The sequence below is a fragment of the Taeniopygia guttata genome, chromosome 8 (assembly GCF_048771995.1).
Source record: "Taeniopygia guttata chromosome 8, bTaeGut7.mat, whole genome shotgun sequence".
NCBI classification, from domain to species: domain Eukaryota; kingdom Metazoa; phylum Chordata; class Aves; order Passeriformes; family Estrildidae; genus Taeniopygia; species Taeniopygia guttata.
This window is the reverse complement of record NC_133033.1, coordinates 29,607,489-29,629,968: the sequence shown is the minus strand read 5'-3', so window position 1 is coordinate 29,629,968 and position 22,480 is coordinate 29,607,489. Positions and strand designations below refer to the sequence as shown.

The window sequence follows — 22,480 nt, the reverse complement described above, 5'->3', positions numbered from 1 at the left end:
AGCTGCGGCAGTCACCAGGAAGCCAAGGTTCTCTCATCCTCCTTCCCAGCAGTAAATCTAAACTTATCCTGGCTCTCCAGCACCCCAAACCTTCCTCCATTGACAAGAGGCTCCTCTTTGTATCTGCATCCACCATGCATTTGGTGCAGCTCCCTTTGTGTCCTGGCTCCTGCCAGCCACACGTGCAGCCCCTGTCAGAGGTCCAGTTTTGGCCAGAGTTTCTGACAACCCCTGCTTGAGCCACATCAAGCAGCACCTCAGCAGAGCTGTGGCACCAGGACACGCAGCATCCAGCTCCACAGCCCTTGCTGGGTGCCTTGAGGCACGTCCTGCAGGCGGGAGGCCAAAATTCCAGCCAGAATAGCAGCCACCATGTGCTGGCCATGCCAAGACAAGACATCTTGCTCAGCTGCAGCCTCTTGTTGAACAACTGTCTCTCTGCCAAGCTACACAAACTTGTCCAACGCTGCACAAGAGAAAGATGGCATTTCAAAGGGCTAATAAGGCTCTGGATGCAAACTGCCTACTGGGAAAATGTGCATCCCAATAAGTGAAGCCTGAAGAGCAGAACACATCCACACACAATCAAAATAAGTACTAGGTGACTTCTGGGTTTTGAGTTTACAGAGTTTGGCAAGGGCAATTTCAGGCTTTTTTTTCCCCACAACTGGAAGCTATCCAGTAGGGCCAATATCTTCCTGCACACACCACGCTTTTAGAAGCTGGGGATTTAGTAGGTGGGGGGAAAAACAGCTGTGGGAGGAAAGGAGGGCATGCTGGTGCCCAGCAGAGGCCCAGAGATCCTGCACAGAAGGTGTTTGAGCTGCAGCACATCAGCACACCCCTTCACATGGCAGCCACTTCCCCACACGGACATCTGGCAGCTGTTCCTTGGCTCACCTCCTCACTGAGGCCATCTCAGTGCTCCTGACCGCAGTGGGAAAAGGTGCACCAACATTCAAATAAAAAGATGATAAATTCAGTAGAGGGAAGAAAAAAATCACATCAACTGCAGACCCATCAGCCTGTAGAAGGGTGCCTGGGCCTCAGGCCATAACTTTTCTGGATAAAGCCAAGCCTGCCTGACGGGCAGCTGGCAGCTTGCCTCAGGGGTGCTCTGATCCTCAGCTGCCAGACTGCAGCCCCTGAGGGTCCCCCAAATCTCCCTGGCTTCTGCTCACACCCCAGCACCCTGCCCTGGACAGGCAGGAGCTGAGAGCCTGGAGCCTGCTGGGGCACCTCCAGCCCCACCCTGAGCATCTCCTCGCCCCACGGGGAGAGGGGATGCACTTTGCATCCAGGAAGCCATTCTGAGGCCTTGGAGAAGGTCATGGCAGAAATCCCTCGAGGCCATTCCTTAATGCTGACAGCTGGGAGAGGGGCAGGGGTACACTGAATGCCCCCACTGTAAGCAGCAGCCTTTGCTCCCCAACCCGAGCGTCCACAGGAGGATTTAAAGGACTCACAGAACTTACTGGCAGGTATTAAAAGTTCAGTGGGGCTGTAATAGCAATCTGTCAGCCTGCTGCTAATCCGTCTTGACAGAAACTTTATAAGAAGCCGAAGCGTGTTAAATAGTCCTGGAGTTTAAGCAGAGCAAGCACAAGGAGGGTGGTTTAAAGCAAAGGGTGTTTCCGTGGACCTCTGACCAAAAGCCCACGGCCCAGCTCAGGATTTGACTCCTTAAACGTCTTCTCTGGAGGAGAAAAAGGAGAGACATTTTTCGAAGATGCCCAGACAGCAGCACCCTGAGCAGCTGAGGTGCTGTCCCACGGGCAGCTGGGGCAGGGCACAATAGCGGCTCTGTGTGCCCAGGGGCTGGGGACAGCCCGGGGAGCGGCACTCAGGGCCACCCCCGGTGCACCTGCGCTCACCTCCCAGTCAGGAATGCAAATCATTCACATCTGCAAACCCTGGGAACCCCATTAGCGCTGAAACTGGATCCGCTCGGCCCACGAGGGAAGCCTGCCCGCGCACTGCCGTGGTTTCGGGGACAGTCTGAGTGTGACAGAGCCCTCAGCCTGGGCTGTGCCATACAGGTGGTGTGTGGAGAGCTGGGCTTTGTGTCCTCCAGTCCATGGATGTGAACAGACAGGACTACCAGGTGCAGCTGATACCTCAATGCTGGAGCTCAGCCTAGGTCGGGTGGAAAAATCTCTCCTCCAACCCGTGCTTTTAAAAAAAAGCTCAGAAGTTTTCTGTTGTTCGGTCTCAGGGCAGTTTATTGCAAGTTATCTAAAAGATTTTCTTCTCTGGCTGCTGCGGTTTGCTTACAGCTCAGGCAGAGGCACACACACACCCTGACATCCTCTCTGACTCCCGACTGCTTCTTCTCTCCCTGCCCAGGGCTGCTGCTAAATTTTATATGGTACATTACATGTTAAATGTTTACAGTTTTTCCCCAATGCCTATTACCTATATTAAATGGTGCCTTTCTACTCTAAACCAATCTGTGAGTGCCAACATCACCAAGAACATGGAGGTAAGGAAGGAGAAAGAGGGAGGACAGGGCAGGCCCAAATCCCTCCATCTTAAAACTTCTGACCCCCATATACAAAACCAAAACCCCCCTGTACACGACTTAAAACCCCCCTGTACAGCACTCAAAAATTCTTCCCTTTACTTTGTGGCTACTTCTACTATAATATCTAAACTTTTGTGACTTCTTGTTCTTCCTGCAAGGTTGGTAAATCATTCCATGGCTCAAACTCAAAACCACAGCTGTTTCCAGCTGCCTGCCAGGGTCTCAAATGCTTCTGACCTGGGCCTGGAACCTCCAAAAATGTCTGAGGGACATTTTGAGTTCCGACACCTCGAGTTTGAGCTTTCATATTTTCCAGATTTTGTACTGCATTACTGTGTGACTCTGAACTTCATATAAAGTGTTAGTAAGTTCTCCTCATAGCTCAGTCACACAAAACAATCCTTGTCCAGCCTCAGAACCAAGGACACTCTTGCAGCTTCAGGCCCAAAAAGTGCAAACAACAGAGAATTGAGGAGAGCAGACTGGGAGGATGGGACTGCATAACCTGGAGCTGGAATTGGACAATTAACCCCAGTGCAGAAATGGACCAAAACTTATAAAAGGGTGAAAACTTGTGACACGCTGTCCATCTTGGGTGAAGCCATGGCTGGGCTCTTGTACTGCCCAAGGTATAGCCTTTGAAGGCCTTTTAATAAATACTTACTTTATTCTTTTAATAAATACCTACATTATTCCTTTAACAAATACCTTCCTTTATTCCTTTACTCAGGGGGTGTCTCCTGGGCCAGCCAGCCTGCTGCAGGGGTGTCACACCAGCTACCCACCAGTGCAAACCACACCAAAAGCACAGCTCAGAGTAATAGGAGTGCACTGAAGGACAGCTTCCCATTGCTCTCCAGCAGAAAGGTGAGGCTGCCAGGTGCACTGTAGGTTTTATTAGAGACCAGCAGCTGAGATGCCACCTCCAGTGGGTTCCCGCACCAGCGGGACTGCAAACATTGCTGGGGCAGGTTTGTGTGTGTTGGCACTGCTCTTAATGTTCCCTGCAGTAGGTTTGCTCTGGAGCAGATGGCAAAGTTTCGTCACCATCTCTGTCTTTCGCTGCTCTATTTCCCATGGACCTCCTAAGATTTTTGCCTTTTAGCTGAGAGTCCTGCTACCTCACTGAGGAACAATTATTAGGGTGACTCAAGACTTGGTCACAGGAGGAGTTTTGCACACTGTTAAACTCTCAGTGAGACCCACCAGACCCCACATTCACTACAGCTTGCTGCTGAAAGAAGGATGGAGAACAAGACTTTTAGCTAGAAAGAAAACTAAAGGACTCTTCCAAGACACATACACCTGGATCAGAGCAAAATAAGTCAAATAAATAACAGCATATCCAGTGTGGAGCCAGTAGAGAAGAGTGAGCAGTAGCAGTAACACATCTCCTCCACATTCCAGCACACCACATGTACTTGTGGGTTTCAAATCAGCTGAGCAAAACTCCTGGGGTTCCTGCAGCAGAGAAACCTGTTGGCCAGAAGGACTCAGTAGCAGCCCAGCTACTGGGAAGCCTGGTCTGCCATGGCTTTGTGAATTCCTCTGGTGGGCAGCCACAGCCCCTTCCTCACACCTCACCTGCAGGTGTGACATCGTAGCAGTGCTTGCCAGAATAATTCCGGCAGTCCAGCAAGGGATGTGCTCTCACTGAAAACTCCCCACGGAGCAGGAGGGAACTAGAGGACAGATTTATAAATCTCTTCAGCATCCCTTTATGCAAGACCCAGAGAAATTTAACCCCCAAATTATTTTGGCAAGGAGCTGGCAGTCGCATAATTCTTGCCTGAGCAGAAAAGCAAGGTGGGAACATTTGCTGGGGAAGAAAAGACAGAGACCACTTGCCTTGCTGGGAATGCAAAGTGGGACCTGTAAATAGTAGCTTAAAAGGGAATATGTGTACTTGGGTGAAAGTTTGAGTAAGCTCATGACAGATGTCAGCAGGGAGATGCAGACCTGCTAATCCACTGTGAATGCTCAGGTACTTCTTGTGGACGTTTCTATTTTCTTCTAGTCTATTATTCTATTAAATTGCTCTATTCTTTTATTCTATTCTATTTCTATTTTCTTTCTAAAGTGTTTCTTACTAAGGAAGTGCCTCAAAAAAAGGCAGAGGAACACAGAAGTTTGTGCCTTTTATTTTTTTTTTCTTTATATTTTTTCCAAGCCCCGCTTCCCCTCAGCACTGTTGTCATCGTCTTCCCCAGGGGCAGAGTTGCTCCCAAGAAACCAAATCCCCCCAGGCACAAAGCACCTTCTGTGCTCACCCCGATGCTATCGGGAGGGGCTGGCCGGGTGCACGCGGTCAGGCAGCACCTAAGCTCGGGTGGCCCAGGGTTTTGGGATGAAACAAGACTCCTCCTCCTCCCCCAGCACGCCACAGCTCTGAGGCCACGGTGGGGAGGACTGAAAATGCAGCATCTCCTTTGCTTATTCATATTTCACGGGGAAGCTCCGGCCCTGGCTGACACAACTCTCCACCAGGTGCTTCTGTCAATCCCTTCAGCACTGCCACAAACATTTGGGAGCTCCTCACGAGCTCCTGGCTGGAGGTGAGCTGGTCATACCAACAGCAGATTTTTGTTTCAGGGCAAGGAAAAAGTAAGCAAGTCGAGGAAACAGCTGTTAAACTGCAGGAATAATCAATTAGGAGGCAATTTCATCATTTTGAATAAGCTTGCTCATAATTAAAAGCCTCCTGAAGGAAGTGATTATGCTCTAATTGATGGGAACCGTAAAGCCCAGGAAAGAGGCAGAGCAGTGGCTCGTACAACAATTTCTGGGGCACAGGTCTCACCACTGCTGCCCAGCACACTGCAGTGCTTTTGAGGATGGCACCTCCCCTCAGGCTTCTTCATGGCTCTAGCTCTGTGCCCAAGATGTTTTTCTCTGGTTTCATTGCCCGTTTCTGATCTCACACTCCCAGGTAGCCCATCCTGACCTGGGAAAGCCACTGGTCAAACACCAGTCACACTGCTCTCCTTCCTTGCCACTGTTTGCAGATGACTGACCAGGCTCGGCTAGCTGGTGCTGAGAATTGACCCCATTTCTCACAGCTTAAATCTGAGGATCCAAACAGGCTTTCAGGTGGTTCACAATGCCTCTGCTTAGGCCTCCTTGTCAGCCATGGTGGGACTGCTCCTTTTGTCCTCCAGGGAAGTGACCACCTCCTCTTCCCCAACCTCCCTGCTCCCAGCTAACATCCCCTTTTTTATCTCTGCCGCCATGTCCTGCCTGAGCTTCCCATCCTGTCTCCAGCTCTGACACCCCAGCCTTTGTTGAAAAAGCAGGTTTGGCCCCTGGGATTAGGCTTCATGTGCCCCAGCCCCCAGGTCTTCTGCTGGGATGTCACCGCTCCTTTCTCACCCCTCCGCCTACTCCAGGAGGAGACAGAGCAGCCAACAGTCAGTTATAGCTTCTGGCAGGCTCCGGCTAATCCTTTTGGAAGAGTTTCACCAGCCTCCTCTCCCCAGCCTCCTCAGGGGCTCTCTGGTTACTTCCCAAATACCTCCACGCACTCGGCTGCAGAGCCAAACCCTCCAAGCCTGGGACACCAGTGTGAGGTTGTCAGGACAACACAAGCAGCCACCCAAGGCACAGGTGTTACGCTGCATCTCCAGTTCCATGATCTCATGCTGCATTTTCCAGGCAGTCCCTGCCTCCTTCAGCAGAGCTGCTCACTGTTTCCCCTCTCCTCCTCGCTCTCTCATGCACAGCCTCGGGGCTCTCCGTGCTTGCATATTATTCTGAGCTCGTGTTGAGCACAGACTTGTTTCCTCGCAGATGCTCTTGGGAATGTGCAGAAAAAGCCTAAGGCTTGGTGGATACCTCCCTGCACAGCCCCTCCTCTCCCAAGCAGATACTATTGCATCTGTGTTCCAGTGAGCTCATGGGCACTCTGTGCCCCCTTCCCCGGGACCCTGTGACTCTGATCAGACACCCTGGACCCTCCTTCCTGCCCTGACAGGGTTGGTGGAGAGCCAGAAAAGCCCACCTTGTCCAAAGTCTATATAGACCCCTGACATTTCCTGTTCATCCTCTTTTGCCCCGCTCTCCACATAGACATCACAGAATAAAGAGAGCTGAACCAACCTATATCAGGATAAGAACCTCTTTTAGGAATCTTTGCCATCTCCTGATATTCCTCCCCTCAAAGCCTCAGATCTCTGGGCTAGCCTGATAATTCAGGGGGCTGTGTGAGGGGGGAATGTCACATCTGTGCTGCAAGGGGCAGAGGTGAGAGAGCCAGAGCTGCTGGGGGCCAGCCAGCTTCAGAGCCCTGAGCCGAGATGCCAAAGCTGAGCTCTCCCGAGCACCAGCCTTGTCTGGTCTCTCTGAGAATCCTAAATAAGATTGGGTAGGAGCAATTGGTCTGGGCTCTCACCCCACTCAAAGCCACCAAATCGACAGTGCCGCAGGGCAGAGCCTTCTGGTGTTCACCACCATCTCCCCATCCCTTTGCCACAGGGATTCACCTCCTGCCACAGATCCACCCTGCCCTGAGACCGTGATCCAACCCAGCAGGCATCCCTCTGAATGAGCCCCCTGTTCCCGGGGTCATCGCAGGAGAAATCTGATCTCCCCTCTGAAGCGGCAGCTCCGAGGGCCCGGGGCGGTGGGAATCTGCTGCTCCTCACCCAAAGTGCTGTCGCTATTTGATCACTCGGACTGTTTTGACATGGTTTGCAGTTGGATACGCTCGTCCTCAGCCTGTGAACTTAGACCTGTCAATCAGGCAGGCACATGTCAGCCTCCACAGCGGTGTCTAGGAGGTCTACAGCTAACAAGATAACCTTTTCATGGCCAACACAGTTGCCACTTAGAGGAATGGAGACAAGAATTTGGTCTGATCTCCAACAAGATAAGAAGCTGTTATTCACCTTTTTACACCTGAGGAGCTTCTAACCCTTTTCTTGCCTTTCCATCACAAGTCTTTGCCATCTTATAAAGAGGTTTTTTGCTCTTTTTTCAAATAAATTTTCCATGCAGATGACCTGCAGTGGAAGAAAAGACGTAGTAAATGCAAGTAACAGCTTTGGACAGCTGGTGTTACCTGGGATCTTGCTCAGAGACCTACCATAAAGCCAAGGCTCTGGTCCTCAGTGGTTTGAGCCCTATCATGTGTCATAAGACAAGTGTTTCCTAATGATGGGTGACATCTACCACCCAAAAGAGTGTCAGTGTAGGTACCAAACATCTGGCTAACTATTTCACTCTGGAAAGGTGACAGGAACAACCAAAGCTTCGTCATTTTCCCACAAAAACAACAAAAAAAAAAACAAAAAAAACCCAAAAAAAAACCCCAAAAAAACCCCAAACAAACAAAAAAACCAACCAACCAAACAAACAAACAAAAAAACCAACCAACCAACCAAACAAACAAACAAAAAATACCAAAAAACCAACAAAACAAAAAACAAAAAAAACCCCAAGATTTTGGATTTTGTCACCTCTCATGTCCAGTTCCAGAAAGCCAGGAAAGGACCCTGCCTATGGGCTCCTTGGGATTTGGGCCCTCTCCACCTCCTACGTGCAAAGAGATGACCCATGGGTGTGGGCACATGAAAAACTCTCCTGCAGGTTCTTCTCTCCTGGGGCATGGCCGCATCACAGCAGAAAGCAGCCCTCAAATGCCCAGGACAGCAAGAGGCTGCGGAGGTGACCGTGACCTGGACTTCCCACCTGGTGTGTCCCCACTGCACCAGGATCTTTGCTGGGTTTGGGGGCTCCTCCTGCCCTCACCCAGCTTGCAGGAGACAGCATAGCTCTGCTGACTGCAGTTACGTGCTGAGCCAGGCCACTCAGAGCAAGGCAAGGCTCCAGCCTTTCACTGGAGCTGGTTTTCCTAGACAGCAAGGTCACATCCTTCCAGGAAGGTTGCTTGCTCCAGTTCCTATGTCTGTGCACTACAAGTCTCCAACAAACATCTAAAAACACCACCAAGACTCAAATACCCACCTGCAAACCCAGCCAGCATTGGCCAATGCCATTTTGATTTTCATTCCAGGCTGCATCTGCTGTCCATTCACAAAGAGCAAGTTAATGAACATAATATCACTCAGAGCTGGCTGCCTATCAGTATCATCTAATCAGTGTCCTCAACTGACAAGTAATCTCTGACTTGATCTCTCCTTGGCCACCGAGCAGTGCCTGAACAGAAGCAGCTTTGTTTGGAGACACTAGAGACACAAAGGTCAGCTCCCAACCCGTTCTGGCATTGCCCTTGCCTTGGAGAGCAAGGTAGAACCTGTTTTCACGTCAGACCTTGCTCTTTTCTTCCTGCCTTTGACAAGAAGGTATCATCTGTCCTAGGGAGCCACTCCCCAGCTGAGAGTGGGCTCAGACATGGAGCACAGGATGGAAAAGCAGCCCCACAAAAGGACATCCCAGGGGGACAAACCAAGGGACACCTGACAACCCACCCAGCCTGTCACCTGCCATGCAGCGACTCCAGCACCTGCAGAAGATAAGGCCCAGCCAGTTTTGCTTTGGCAGGATCCATCCACACCCCGAAATAAGGAGCAGGAGGATATGAAATCCAGATGACAGGAGGACCCACATCTGCTACTCCGTGGCAAGATTGCAAACTGGGCTCATGTTCGGCCTGCGTCGAGCACTGGGCCAACTGGCAGAAGAATGGGTTTAAAACCATGAATTCTCCTGATTTTACTTGACAAAAATCTGCCCTCATTCATAATTCCGATCCTTTCCCAAAATTACATGCTCTATATAACAATTTTATAGATATACCAACATTTGTATCAAGAGACTGTTATCATAGGGTGTAATTACATTTTTGCAAGATTTTAAAAGTGGGCAACCAGTCTGTACGATGTGTTTGTTTTTGGGTTTTTTTTTTATTTGGGGGAAGCAATTTAGCAAGTGTAAATTGGCAGCTGGGCTGATGAAAAACCAGACTGATGCACCTTGAGCATTTTTCAAACAGGAAATAGCTGTAGGTGAGGAAGACAAACGTTTTATCTTTAAAACATTAATAAACCCCCACAAATTTAAACATGACATTTTAGGAAGTATCCAAGTGAGAGGAATTTTGGAGGCAGTTTTAATAGCCATTAAGGGAAATGTATTTTTACATTGCAAGCCTGGGTGATGTTAACCCAGCCATTGCCTAGAGCTGATCCTACAAATCATGCTGGTTTCATGGGCCACAGCAGCTCCTCCACACCCCCCATAATCCAGATCTGCCCTCTTCTCCACATAGTACCAACCAAGTATTTCTCCAAGACCACCAAGCCTGGTGTTAGAGAAACCTCAAGCCATAATTTCTCCAACCTGTCCGCCACAAGACAAGTCCAGCCCTTTTCCCTGCTGCTGTCTTGAGACAGAGCAAAACCCCAAACCAACCCAGACACCCAGGCTGTTCTTGGGCTCTTTATTTCACAACTTGGGAAATAAAAATGGCAAGTTTTCTTCTTACAGTCATGCCATTTTAGAATTTTTTATTTTGCAAGTTGGACTTAGAAAACATTTCCTAGCACAGGAGCTGCGGAGCAGGAACTGATGACGGGCAGGAAGGAGCACACCTTGTTTTGAACAACTCAGAAAATGAGCTGGGGATCCCCATTTGCTGGCATATTTGTGGAACCTCCCTGTGTCTGGGAACTGTGATAAGAGCAATTCCCTTTGGGAAACACCCACCCATACCTTTAAGGCAGTCCTAACATGGAGTTGCTCGTGGTCCTAACGTGGAGGGCTGGGGTTCACGAACTGCCACTCCAGATGAGGCGTTGGTGAAGACCCCCAGCAAGCCCCTCTCTGCCACCTTGGGTGGGAGCCAGAGACAGCTGTCTCACCTTCCACACCCAGCAATCTCTGTCTGTTGGCCACTCAGGACACTCCAAGGGCCAGTTTAGTCCCAGACCACAAAATTTGATGAGGCACTGGCACAGGTTGCCCAGAGAAGCTTGCGTATGCCACTTCTGGAAGTGTTCAAGGCCAGCTTGGATGGGGCTTGGAGCAACCTGGGATGGTGTAAGGTGTCCCTACCCATGGCAGAGGGTTGGAACTGGATGGTCTTTAAAGTCCCTTCCAACCCATGCTGTGATGGGGTCTAAGATTCTGTGAATCTTTGATATCAAAAACCCAAAACTTCTCACTACACCCTACCCAAGACCTTGCTTCTTTTGGAGACGCCTCAAACCCTTCCCTCTCCCAGTCAAGAGAACACAACCATGCAAGAAAACACCAGGCTGTTTTAGTTTGTTGTTTTTTTTTTCTTTAACAGAGAATTTTTTTTTTTGTCTTTTTAATTTCACCTCGGTGCGTGATTTCTGACAGTGCTGTCAGCATTTCCCGCCGGGTCAGCCATCTCCAGACCCTGCTACATTCATTCAGTGTCAGACCGGACGGCGGCGACGAGCCAGTGTTTTGAGCCTCACAGTCACTTGCACGTCTTTTCGGGTTGTCGCTTACATCGTTTGTGAACAGCAGCACAAAAGGACACAACGCATGAAAACGAGAGTGGGGATGAGGTGAGGGCCACCCGAAGGCTCGACCCCAAGGAGAACTTCCCCCAGGTTCCCACAGGTCTGGCAGGGATGAAGCCGAGCACGGGGTGGGAAAGGCAGGGCTGTCCCTCCTTTCTGCTTCCCCTGAGGGGTGGGGAATTGGGCTGCAGCGTTTCCCAGTGCCAGGACAGCAGCTCACAGTGGCCTAGCACCCAGATTGGAGGATATGGGATGGGGTCACCGGTGGAGGCAGCCTGGGACCTGCTGGGGAAGGAAAAGGTGATGTGGAGAAGCATGGCTGAACCCAAATGGGCTGGGATGTCCACCAGCTCCAGCACGTCCGCCCCACACTGATCTCCTGGACACGTCCAGCAGTGGGGACAGGACCTGGCCACCACGCTGCCCCCATCAATCTGCTGGCAAAAAGCAGGTTTCTGGACCCAGCTCTGCTCTGTGTTTCAATTGCACCTCGAAACCAGTGGGGCAACCTGAGAACACGGAAAATAACCAACCCCAAAACCCAAACCTGTTTCCTGAAATGAGCTGATGTTCCTTCCCTGCCACTGGGCTTTTGCAACCTAAACATAACGTTTATAAAAAGTAAAATTATTTCCTCTTATAACTTAAGTGCATTGAGTATTTCCTTAAATATGGTTCACACTGAAAATAAAGTTACTTTTGCTGTACAGTAAATTTCTGATAGACTTAGAAATAAACTTTTTTGTTGATACAATCTGGCAGGTGTGGCCGTGCAGCGCAACACTCCCAGCCACACGGCTCTGCACGCACACGCGTGCGTGCCCATACACACACATCCACACACACAGCCCCCGTCCTCGAGGACAGGGACAATGCTAGGGGTTTCTAGCGTTCTATATTCGCATGGGAACATCTATCTTAAAAGTCCCTACGTTTAAGCAGCGGGCACTCAAACTGGTTGAGGAAACAGAGGGGAAAAACCCAAACCCTGCAGCGATATTTTCCCTTTGTGTTTCCACAGAGCATTGTCAGCTTTTCAGATTTCAAAGCCCAGCTGATGCTGCAGGCTTTCCCCATGAAGATCAGCAGTTTGCTCTTTCTAAAGGTGGGATACAGTGCTGGGATGCTCCTACAGGAGAATCCCCCTCCCCCTGGTGAAACGGGAAATTCGTGTCCCCGTTTGAAATTTGAAAATCCATCAGCCAGCTGCAAAAACCACTCCTGTCCCTAATCCTAAGCTCCTAAGAGAAACATGAAACTATGCAACCCATAACTTAACTCACTCCTTGGGAATCCCAAGCTACAACATTATGTGACAGCATCCCAGCAGAGCTGCTCCCCTTCCCCCCCAACCCCGGGAGCTCTGCAGCCCCTCCTGGGGGGACCACGCTGGGCTCAGGAGGTGAAGTAGGAGTTCTGCATGGAGTATAGGTGGTCGATGGGGTTTCCCACTCGTGCCTGGAGTGGCCCTGTGTCTGCTGTGCCGAGGAAGCAGTCCCCCAGGTTGCTCAGTGAGGTATCGTCGCTGTCCAGGTCATGGAAGAGGGGCTCGGCACCTTGGGAAGCAAGGAAGGGACAGGAGGGGTTCAGAGCCTGCTCCAGCACCTCCACAGTGCCTGGTACCCCCAGCTTTCATAGTCATGTCTTAGGATTTTAGCTTTGTGTTTTTCAAATCCTGTACTGCTTTAGTGTATAACTCTAAACTCCATACAGAGTGTTAGCTGTCTTCACATTTTGGTCACACAAAACAATCCCTCTGGGCCTGAAACTCAAGGACATACTACAGCCTCAGGCCCTGAAATTTATCCACAAAAAGGGAAATAGCGGGGAGCAAACTGGGGGAATAAGACTTCATTACCTGAAGCTGTAATTGGAGGATTAACCCTGATATGTACATGGACCAATTTTGTAATTGTCTGAAAAACTCGTGAGCATCATCCATCTTGGGTGTAGCTCCTTGGGGAGGCTTCATCTGCCCTTAATGTACCTGAAAGCCCTTCAGTAGATATCCACTTTCATTCTTTTAACTTTGCCTGACCTATTTTTTTTTTTTTTTTGTAAGCCCTGAAAGGCATCAGTAGCACAAGGTATTTAGGGGTGAGGGGACCCCACCACAACGCAGCATCTCTCTGAAGGAAAAGAGAGCATCCCCAGAGCCCTACCGTAGGGGTGCATGTGGTCTCCGGGCATCTGGGGTGGGGTGAGTCCTTGCCGGAAAGGGTCGGAGCCATAGACGCTCTGCTCCATGCCCAGCAGCTGCTGGGGCGGGGGCAGGGCGGTGTAGGGGTTCAGCATCCCCTCCAGCCCCGTGCCGCTGCTGCTGTTTGTCTGGGCTGCAAGACAAGATTAAGATAAGATCAAGGCATCAGCCAGGCTGCTGGATTTTGGGTGTCTGAGCTCTGCTGCGAAGCCTGGAGAGGGCTGGGAGATGGCGAAACCCAAACCCAAAGCAGCTCCAGGGTACCTGAGCTCAGGCGCTGTGTGTTCTGCTGGTCCTGCTGCTGCTGCTGCTGCCTCCTGGCCAGCTTCTTCATCTGGGAGAGAGGAAAGGGAAAGAAACAGGATGAAATCATCCCCTGGCCAAAGCCATAGGGAGGGAGCCCCAGCAATGGGTGCTGGCACCCCTGGTACCCACCTTTGCTCGCTGGTTCTGGAACCAGACCTGCACCACGCGGACGCTCAGCCCTGTCTCTGCCGCCAGCGTCTCCCGCACCTGGGACAGAAGAGCGACAGCGGCGTCTCTCACCCCGCTCAGCTTTTCAGGGGGTGTTTAGGAAGGGTCAGATCAGCCAGGACAAGGCCGTGCTCAGCACCCAGGACATCCCCAGGTGCTGGGCATGGGCCCTGCTCCCCATACCTTCCTGCAGGGCTTGGAGGAGACCTCAAACGACGCCTTGAAGGCCCTCCGCTGCTGCGTGGTCAGGATGGTCCGTGGCCTCTTGGGCCGTTTGTGATCCTTCCCGTCCTCAGCGCCCTTCCCCGAGGCCTGGCCCAGCTTGCAGATGCTGTCCTCATCATCACTTTTGCCTAAGGATGGAAAAAGAGCAGGTCCTTTACAGAAAGCGGGCAGCACACGCCATCTCCAGCATGGTCAAAATGATCTGAGAGATTTAAAACAAGCTGGTGTTGGTGGGGATCTTGTTCTGAGTATGTGTGAAAAGCTGAGGCTTGGGACTGGCTGCCCCATGGCAACTCAGAGAGTGGGGGAGAGCTACTGCCACTTGAAGTGTGTGACTGCTCAGCAAGTAGATGTGCTTTTGGGTTTTTCTTTTCCCCAACAGCCTGAGCAGCTGCAGTGTGAAACCCTGGGACAGCTGATTTTCCCTCCACTGGAGCCAGATCTCTGCCTGCTTCACAGGAACGTCCAGCCAGGCCACAGCTGGGGACGTATCTGGACAGAGACACACGGCTCACATCCAGGTGAGGAGTCAGCAGTCGTCAAGGACCGCTGTGCCCCTGGGGCTGATCCCCAGCCCAGGTGGAGACAGAGATTGGGTCCCCCTGCACAGGCAGGCCAGGCTGGGGTGGGGTCAGGGTGATGGGTGAGCAGGGATGCTCAGAGAGGGCAATGTGTTAGCCAGGAATCCCTCACAAACACCTCCTGATCTGCTCTACCATGGAGGACAACTCCCTTCAGAGCACAGACTTTTATTCATACATACAAAGGGTTCATTTCTGCCTGTCATTTCCTTCTTTCTGTGGAGTTTTATATCTCCCTGAACAGAAACTCAGGGTCTTTCATCCTTCACCCCTCAGCTACTCACTGTGATGTGCTGCCCCACTGCATTCCCAGGCACTGGGGTGTATCTCTCTGCTCTCTCCACCACTCAGGAACTGCTCCGGGAAAGTGGACAGTGCCTCTTCCCAGCTCTCCTCATTTACTGCACCTCCCCTGCTGATGACCTTGCTCGCTCAGCCTGTGTGGGAAGGGCTGTGATGCACGTTTGACAGCATCTTCCCTCTGGCTAGCTATAAATCACTTACAGCCTTTTCCAGAAAGCTCCTTCTCTGTTCATCTGGGAATGGATAATGGAGCTGGTTGGATACAGACGCGGGCTCTGCAAGGCTGTGCTTGGCCCAAGTCCATCCCAGGGCTGCCACGGCTCCGGAACATGGGGATGTACCAGGGAGTGTGAGCCTGCCTCAGGGTAATTCATGGGGAAAACGGGCCAGGTCAAACCCCATGGCAAGAGCTAATCACGGATCACACACACCAGGAAAGTTTCAATCCAATGGCAGCCCAGGTGGGAATGAGGAAAGACAGGAGCAGATCTCCAGGGCGAGGAGAGGCAAAGATCCCAGAGGAGCAGCAAGAATGCTCTCAGGCACCAGTGACCTCTCCTCTCCACACCAGTGGGCTCTCTCCTGGGTTCCAGCCAATGCAGAGACCCTCCCTGATAGTGGGCAGGGAGAGCTCTTCATGCTGGCAGTCTCCAAACAGATGGGAGCTGGGTCTGACCCCTGGGAACCAGAGCCTTGCTGCTGCTCCAGCTCCCTTCTTACCCGTGGAACACCCATGACATTCCCACACCAACAGGAAGGACAAACTGATGTTTCCTTGCGTGTCCCACCTCGAGGGATACCACACTGGAGCAGGTGTCAGAACCCCAGTGAGGGGAGGCCCAAGCTGTGGAGCCTCTGATGGCTGATGGGGCTGAGCAGTGGCTCCTGCTGTTGCTGCTGCCTCCTTCCCAGTGCCAGGTCCCTGCTCTGCCAAGCTGCTGGCTTTCCTGAATGCTGAAGGCGTTTCATTTTGATGGAAATGCAGAGATTTTTACATACTGAGGGAGAAGGAATGTCAGCTAGTGCCTGAACCTGTCTGCACCCGAGCACAAGGTCAGCACCCCACTCCCCTCCAGTCCAGGAGGGGCAGAGCCCAGCAGGGCACAGCCACAGGCTCATGGGCTCCACCAGGTCCATGATGCTCAAAACCCACTCCAAGGGGGAAAACCCGCCTGGAGCAGCCTCTCCAAGCCCATCCCCCTGCCAACACCTGCTCCCCAAATCCTTCCCAGTGTCAAAGGGAAAGAAGGAAAAGTGAAGCCGGATTTGGCGGGGTATTACTTTTAATTAACTCTCCCTTTCAAGCCTTTCCCCACTGAGGAGGGGGGAGAAATTAATGAGTGTCTGGGGCTGCCCCTGACGTCACCTGGAAGAGGCCGGGGCGGTGGATATTCCATGGATATTGTGCGCCGTGCCCTCGCTCCGACCCGCCGAGCCCGCATCCCGCCGCCGGGGCCAGGACATTCCTCGCTCAGGAGGATTTAGGGAGAGGAGAAACGTTAGGACGTTTTTAATTGGAAAGCAGGGTCCTCTTTCAGAGGGGCTTGTTTACTTAGGCTGGGCGGCGGAGGCTCGGGGGAGGCAGTAATTGAAGCGAGGGTTTGGGAGATTACAGACAACATATGGCTCGCTTTTTATCTGCGCTTTCTCATAAAGTGGCCCTTGGTGTGCGGCGGCTGGGGGGAGGGAGGGAAGGAGGGAGGGAGGCTGGGGGGCTTCAAAGCAGCCAGGGGGGACAGGGAAGAGGCTGGAGGAGCTCATCACATGCTGCTGGTGAAGGGCATCCACAGGGGAGTGGTGCCGGAGAGGGGACACCACTCTGCATCTCCTGGCACGGCACTGGGTCTGCGGGGAGGAGAAGCCACCACACACTGAGCATCCTCAGGGAATGTGTACCTGGGCTGGTCCCTGCTGTGCCATTGTCCCCAGACAAAGCTGGTAGCCACCAAAAGCAGGCAGGGATGGTGGTGGGGACAAGCTATGGGGACCGTGGAGAGATGGCAAGGGCCAGGACCCCCCAGTCAGAGGCTGCCCGGCCATGTCAGGGGCTTTGGGTTAGGTTTCTGATCAGCCAATGGGCTGCTTTGCCCTTTTGACTCCCACACTGGCCCTTCACATCCCTCAGGTCTCAGCTGGAGTTTCCACCAAAATAAGTTTTTCCCCTGGAGGTTTTTGCTAAGCTGAGGCTCTTGGTTTGGCCGGAGCTGCTGGCAGTGGGGCTGGACCACAGGCTGATGAGTCGCTGGGGAGGAAAAGCTCCCCAACCTTTCCCCAAATGCCCTTTTCCCCCACTAGGAACAAACCCAAACCATTGTGGGTGATTTGCTTTCTCTTCTGTGTGACATCTCTTCATTAGTTTCTATTTTAACCGAAAAGGGTTTTTATATCCCAGAGGAAAAAACAGTAATTCTTCAATCAGTTAAGGACTTTCCCAGGGCTAAGGGAAGAGCCAGTGCCAGTGGGCTGGATCCTCCTGCACTCCTGCCTCTCCAGCTCCTCCAGTGCTGGACCATCACTCACCAGCTCCCCCCAGCCACCTCCTCCCATGGACTCACTCTGATTTTTAAACATCACCACTGTCAATTGCAAGGAGGACTTTTTTGTCCTGAGCAAGCAGGGTTGCAGAGCTCACATAGAACCTACATAGGCAGTGCTGCAAGACAGACAGGCTTTTGCTGCAGAGGAACTCAATATTATATAAAGAGAAATACAGGCTTTGGGCAATTTTTGCTCCATAACTATGAAAACCATCCCCATTCCTTCACAAATCTTCTCCCAGTTACAGCACTCCAGTGACAGAGAGCACCAGGCTTTGTCATGTCCATGCTTCACACTTTACCAACACACTCCTAATCTTGATTTCTACTTTTTTTAAATCCAGTGCTTTGCTCCAGCAGGGAAAAGACAGCCCCACTTGCCCCTCCCTGCAGCTGCTGGCAGTCTTTTTCAGAGCAGAGAATTTCAAAGGTAAATCCTTTCCCTCCACAAAGCAGACTTTTCCCCAGTGAGGGATTTTAAGGGGAACTGAGAGCCTGGTGAGGAGCAGGGCTCTGTGGGGATGGTGTTATCCTGAGGATTTCAGCTAGCAGATCATCAGATCATTTCCACCCTCCCAGTCCCCAGCACTGGGCTTTCTGACTAAATTTGTCTTCCTGGGAAACATTCGGGTTTAATCTGACTGCAGATACACATTTTAGTGCTGGTCTGATGCTCTGGGCTACCTAACCCGGTGGTGACACCCTGGCTGGAGCAGGATGCTGGCCCCCTGCCCACTTCCAGCCACAGTGCCACCTCTCCTGCAGCCCCCCTCGGCTCTGCAGTGTCCCCACAGTGTCCCGATGATGGGTCAGCAGGCTGGTTCTGGCCGTCTGCTGCCTTGGAAGCTGTTTGGGACACAAGGCTTGCAGACTCCCTGCTGCCAGCTCATGTTTCAGCTCTGTGCCTCAGTTTCCTCTTGCTATTAAAAGGGGTGACTACAGCAGAAGCACCTCACTTCTTGTTCTCAGACTTTCCAGGGCCCCAGGCAGGGACACTGAGGCACAGGGGAGGGACAAAGGTTTAGTGCAAGGTAGTCAGTGGCCACATCTGGGGAAGCTGCACACCCTTGGGTGGCGCGCTGGTGCTCTGCACAGGACAGGAGCACAAACCCCTACAGAAATGAGCCTTATGAGGTGGGATGGTCCCCAGAGCATCCTCCAGCCCTGCAGCCCCTCACCACTGAGCTCCCCGCTCAACCCTCACCACCGAGGTGGCTGGAGGATCTTCCAGAGCTTATTCCCTCAGACCAAAGGGCAGAAGTTCAGGGCAGCGAGCCCAAACCTCACCTCCAGACCCCTCAGGGGCCTCGGAGCGGGACCAGCCAGGGAGACGCCGGGCGCGGGCGGCCCCTTACCAGAATCCGACAGAGCCGGGCTCACCAAGCTCAGCAGCTCCCGCTCCTTCTCGTAGTCGCCCTTACAGAGGAGCTGCCCTTCCTTCAGCACGAACTCGTCGCCCTTCTGCAGGCGCCGCTCGCAGACGCAGCAGCAGAAGCAGTGCAGGTGGTAGACGCTCTTCTGGGCGCGCATCACCAGCTCGCTGGGCGCGATGGGCTCCAGGCAGCCCGCGCACTTCACCGCGAACAGCCTGCGGGACAAGCCAAGGACAGCGCCGTCAACCCCGCGCGTGCCAGCGCGCTTCGCTTTCTTACGGGATTTTTTATAGAGGTACGCAGAGAGAAATGAAAGAGAAAACAATTTTTATTTTTGCTTTTTGGTTTTTTCATGTGGAATGTGTTTAGAGAATTGTTTACTTAGAGTGAGTGCTTAATTAGATTTTGGTGAGGATTGTTTGAGCCTGATGGCCAATCCAATCTACCTGTGTCCAGCCTCTCATGCGAGAGTCATGAGTTGCGTTAAAGTTAAATATTGAGTTAGAGAAAGTAGCATATAGTTTTAATATCTTCCTTTATATACTATATTAATGTATTTTAGCATAGTTATAATAAAGGAATCATTCAGCCTTCTAAACTGAGTCAGACATCGTCATCTCTTCCCATCAGGTTTGCCTGCATTTCCAACACTGCGTGTGCTGGGACAAGAGATGGGGTGGCCATCGTGGGGAGATCAGCACAGCGGTGCTGTGTCACCCCTCGGTGCATTGAGGGGCTGGGGACAGCAGTGACAGGGGACCTGCTCACAGTGCTGCACCATCCTCCAGTGCCAGTGGGGGGGGATTGCTGCTTTCAGGCCAACTTCAGCAGTTTTGGGGCTCACCAGATGCTTATCATGAATGTGGCCAAGTGATGAAGACCCCGACACCCCAATGCTCCAGGTGAAAAAGAAAAGGTATCAAACCCAACAGCCCTGGTACCACCATCACAAGACAGCACCAGTTCCACACGGGTCTACCAAGCCAACTCCACATGTCACCTCCCTCCAGCTCATGCCTAGATCCAAGGAGATGCTGGAGACAGCAGTGGGGTCAGGGAGCTCATTTGTGCCTCTCCACAAGCACCCGCAGAAAGTAACCCCACTCTCCCTCGCCCACAAACCACCCCATCCCTCTGGCCTGGGTCACCCCATCCCCACTTGCACAGGAATGGACACACAGGAATGTCTAATGTATCATAAAAACCAGGAATTTCATAATTAACATCATATCATAAAAATAGCATAAAAATCAGAAACACATCAGGAATGTCTAATGTATCATAAAAATCTCCAAGACAGCAAATCCGGGGTTAAGGCCAGTGCCAGACTGAAGACTTGACATGTCAAAAGGAAAAGGAAAAGCTCAGCTTGTTCCTTGACATTGATGTGACAGCATTTGAGGCATCACTAATTAAACCATTCCCAGGTTCCAAGACTCTGGCTCTAGACTTAAAACCAATAATAATAACAACAGCAATAACACTTTAGGCTGGAACAGAGCTTTTCTTTCTCCCAGTTTAAATGTCCTTACTGAGAATGATTAATGATGTATAGCTGGGGGAAACTGAGGTGAGAAGAGCAGAGGCGGCAGCATCAGTGACGGCTTCAGAGGATTTGGAGGCACCTGGAATTAACCTTAGGGCCAGATATTTTCAGTAAATGGGATGACCAACAGAGATGTTTAAAGGTATCAAACCAGAACCTCTTTGCCACACCCAGATATTTGAGTTCTTGGCTTGGACATCACATAGAAAAAAACTCACTGTTTACCCAGTCTTGTCCGAAATATCTGTGGGAACTGGACGATATTATTCCCCTGTCTTGGTGACTTTGGCCCAGAAAGAGAAGTCAAAAGTCAGCACACATCCTGCAGAGGTTACCTCCGAGCTTTCAACCCCGTTGTTTTTCTGGCCATCAAAAAAACCCACATAGGAAATGTGCTGAATCAGCCCCGTTCTGACAAGCAGATGAGCAGATATATGCAAAATCCTCATAGGAAAGCCATCAGAAAATGGGGATTGTTTGAAAAAGTGCCTGCTACCTCCCAGGTTTTCCCCAAACAGTGCTGGCAAGCACAAGGGTCTGGTGCAATGCTCTCCCCATGCCAGCCAAATCCTGGGCAGGTTCAGCAAAATGTGGCATTCCCAAAGAAACAGGAAAGGGGAACACCCCTTGCTTTTATAAAACACAATCATCACCACAGAAAGTGGGAAATCATCAAATAAAATGCAGAGGTTAGGGAGTTCATAATTGCCATTAGTAGCTTTTCTTTTTCTATGTTCAGCTTCAATTCCCCAAGTTTACCTACAACTGCCTATCCCTAAAATGTATTTCCAGCATCCTTATGACTGCCCTGGGAAGTGAGGGACGTGCATTCCCTTGAAAGCATCCCTTCTGAAGGGTAATTTTTTTCTTATTCCAGCTCAAACATACACTGGCTTGTGTTAATATTTCTGCAGTCGCTTCATCTTTAATTATGTCTCTTTTATGTCACAGTGGAGGCTATTTGTATTCGTCTGGCAACACATTCTCATCCTGTTTAAATGATGTTTAAGCCCTACCTGTTGTGATTACCAACTGCTCTCGGTAATAAAATATTGATAAGATATTACATTACTGCCACTAATCTCCAGGAATAAATGTGCCCAAAATTTGTTTCCTTATTAGACAGCCACAAACCTTTGCCAACCAGGCCCAGCAGCACCACCCCAGCAGTGGATGTTTCCAAGCCTGAAGTGTGCTGCACAGCAGGAAGGTGTGAGATTTAGGTAAATGGCTGCCTGATACCAGACACTTAAAGCCATTCCTAGGTCGCTGAATAAACGACTTTATTTCCAAAGCAGCTCCCACTGAGGGATGCCGTTCAGTCCAGGTGTCTTTCACTGCCCAGTGCAGGATTCCCCCATCCCTGGGCAATGTGAGCTGCAGAGAAATCCCCATAAAACCTCTTCCACAGTATGAAACCAAAGAGAGCTCCTTATAAACAAACAATAAACTGAGACCTCGGGCACTAAAAGGTCACAGGCAGAAAAAACACTATCTGGCAGAGGTAGTAATGGAGAGAGAGCAAAGGGTCTCGTTGGTGTCTCAACTCCCTTGGGATCAGACTATACCCTTGAGACCTAGACTCTAGCAATTAATTTAACATTTTAGCCTGAGTGAGACACACTAGCTTGGATCCAGAGAGGCTTTCCTCCATCTCCAGGACCTTCAACTCCATGCCCAGCTCTCCTGCTTCACTTATGGCATTTTAGGGATGCTTTATTTCTCAGTAGGGTCTTTTCTCCCCTCCATGATCTGTGGTTCCAAAGTTAAGTCATGCCTGACTGGCAGTCCTGAGTTTGTTTAGCCAGATGGGAAGCTGGCCAGAGCACCAGACAGGGAGATTGGGATGCTTGGTGGAGAACCAGGCTGCCACCAGCAGCTCAGTAAACACCTCACTGAAGCACTGACAGTGAGTATTTGTAAATAAAACCAACATGCTCAATAGGAGGAACTGGAACAAAAATATACTGGTGTGAGCAATTTTTATCACCACACACAGCCTTTTCTGTCTGATCTTAAAAACATTCATATTCTTGTTTTGATTAATTTGCACTCTTTTTTTTATTAATTTTGAAGTTTAAGTCTCTTTTGAAATGACAACCTGTAGTTTTGAAGCTGAAAGGGAATGGTGGCTTTCAAGAAATCTTGTATTTGTGTTGTATTCATCTGGCAACACATTCTCATCCTGTTTTGGAGCAAAATATTTGGGCATTTCCAAAAGCGCAACATTTCTGGTGGCATGTCAGAATCTGTGCTATTGATGATTC

The 22,480-nt window shown here is 51.0% G+C and overlaps 1 protein-coding gene across 1 annotated transcript in view; it reads right to left on the bottom strand.

Annotated features, from left to right (window-relative positions):
* Positions 1-9,542: 9,542 nt before the first annotated feature.
* Positions 9,543-22,480, bottom strand: part of LMX1A (LIM homeobox transcription factor 1 alpha) — a 45,754-nt gene continuing 32,816 nt past the window's right edge. The window contains exons 5-10 of the mRNA XM_072932959.1: positions 18,650-18,882; positions 13,832-14,001; positions 13,610-13,687; positions 13,439-13,508; positions 13,137-13,307; positions 9,543-12,530 (exon numbers count right to left, since the gene is read on the bottom strand). Coding sequence (XP_072789060.1) covers positions 12,370-12,530; positions 13,137-13,307; positions 13,439-13,508; positions 13,610-13,687; positions 13,832-14,001; positions 18,650-18,882 — 883 coding nt within the window. The 3' untranslated portion in view covers positions 9,543-12,369. The remainder of the gene's footprint in view (positions 12,531-13,136; positions 13,308-13,438; positions 13,509-13,609; positions 13,688-13,831; positions 14,002-18,649; positions 18,883-22,480) is intronic.